Source organism: Frieseomelitta varia, unplaced genomic scaffold (assembly GCF_011392965.1).
Source record: "Frieseomelitta varia isolate USP_RPSP 00005682 unplaced genomic scaffold, Fvar_1.2 scaffold_844, whole genome shotgun sequence".
Lineage (NCBI taxonomy): Eukaryota > Metazoa > Arthropoda > Insecta > Hymenoptera > Apidae > Frieseomelitta > Frieseomelitta varia.
In genome coordinates this window covers 47,834-49,131 of record NW_025110639.1, presented here as the reverse complement: position 1 = coordinate 49,131, position 1,298 = coordinate 47,834, and the positions used below count along the sequence as shown (strand labels likewise).

Below are 1,298 nucleotides of genomic sequence, written 5' to 3'. Positions count from 1 at the left end.
CATCACATTCTGCTTATGATTACATTTATACCATTGGATATTTATTGTTATGGGCTATCATCTTAGATATGTGTGCAAATGCTAATGAAGACTTGCTACATATGTATACTGAAATACTCAATACTTTTTTACTTCTTTTCAATTAAAGCGAAACTCTAACTCAAAATAAACTCTGACTTCTTTTAGTCAGTATTAAAATTTCAGTATTTAAAACTAATACATATCTATTTCAGAGATAACGTCTTTACTAATTTATTAAATAACATATCCCGACTTTTGCCAATGGAGTTACTTCGAGATAATATAAACAAGGATGTTAAATCAGTGGAATTATTTTCTACTGAACCATCTCTAAATTTTAGCGGTATGATCAATTAAATTACTTTCTTTTCTATTACATATAACTTTGTTTTTAATATTTGTCCATTTATGACATTTTACAGAATGTTGGACAGAATGGAGGTTAGACCATATTGTATGTTGGATGTACACAAAAAGTTTGAGGTATTTACCAATGTTGGTAAGACAATGGTGGAGCACTGCTGGCAGTAAGGTCAGTGTTGCCATAGATAAGATCACAACTCATTACATCAGCCCTATGCTTCGTCGAGAGGAACTTCTTAAGAATAAATTACACGACATTGAAAATATACAAGTGAAAGTACATCCAGCATTCCGTGAAGTGATAGCCTCGTATCAAATAGGTGATACAAAATTGGAACTTAATATTATGTTGTCACCCAATCATCTATTAGAACCAACTACTGTTGAGTGTGAACAATACGCAGGTGGAGCAAATTTGAGGAATTGTCACATTCAGTTGTCTGTATTTCCGGCACACCAAGTAATAATTTATCAATTTAATTATATCTATATATGAATTAAATAATTAAGGAAATATTTTATTCCCTTTTTATAGAATAAATCAATATATAGTGGACTTGTATCACGGAAAAGGAGTTTGGATAAAAAAATTCGTTGGTGTATAGGAATGTTGCATATGTCGTAGTATTTTCCTCACATATCAAATACCAAAATCCTCATAAGTGCCGCAAGAAATTTCATACTGTATGTTTGGTGAGTTTAGTGTATTCTCTGTAATATACATATAATGAAATTTTGTACAATTAGTACCTCTTCCCTTTCAGCATAAATAATTTAACACAAATAAAAAATCCACGTGTCCGATATGTAGGACATTTTAATTTGTTATACTATTTACATTAAGAATTTCTATTTTTTTTATTTGACTTGATAAATATTTGATAAAATAATTTGACTATAGAAATTTTGAATAT

General features: G+C 29.5%; 1 protein-coding gene across 1 annotated transcript; it reads left to right on the top strand.

The window, feature by feature from the left end:
• Positions 1–21: 21 nt before the first annotated feature.
• LOC122536524 (E3 ubiquitin-protein ligase listerin-like) lies at positions 22–1,024 on the top strand. The gene is made up of 4 exons (XM_043668950.1): positions 22–103; positions 234–364; positions 444–844; positions 920–1,024. The coding sequence occupies exons 1-4, from the start codon at positions 69–71 to the stop codon at positions 1,007–1,009; spliced, it is 657 nt and encodes a 218-aa protein (XP_043524885.1). The 5' UTR covers positions 22–68; the 3' UTR covers positions 1,010–1,024.
• The last annotated feature ends 274 nt before the right edge of the window (positions 1,025–1,298 follow it).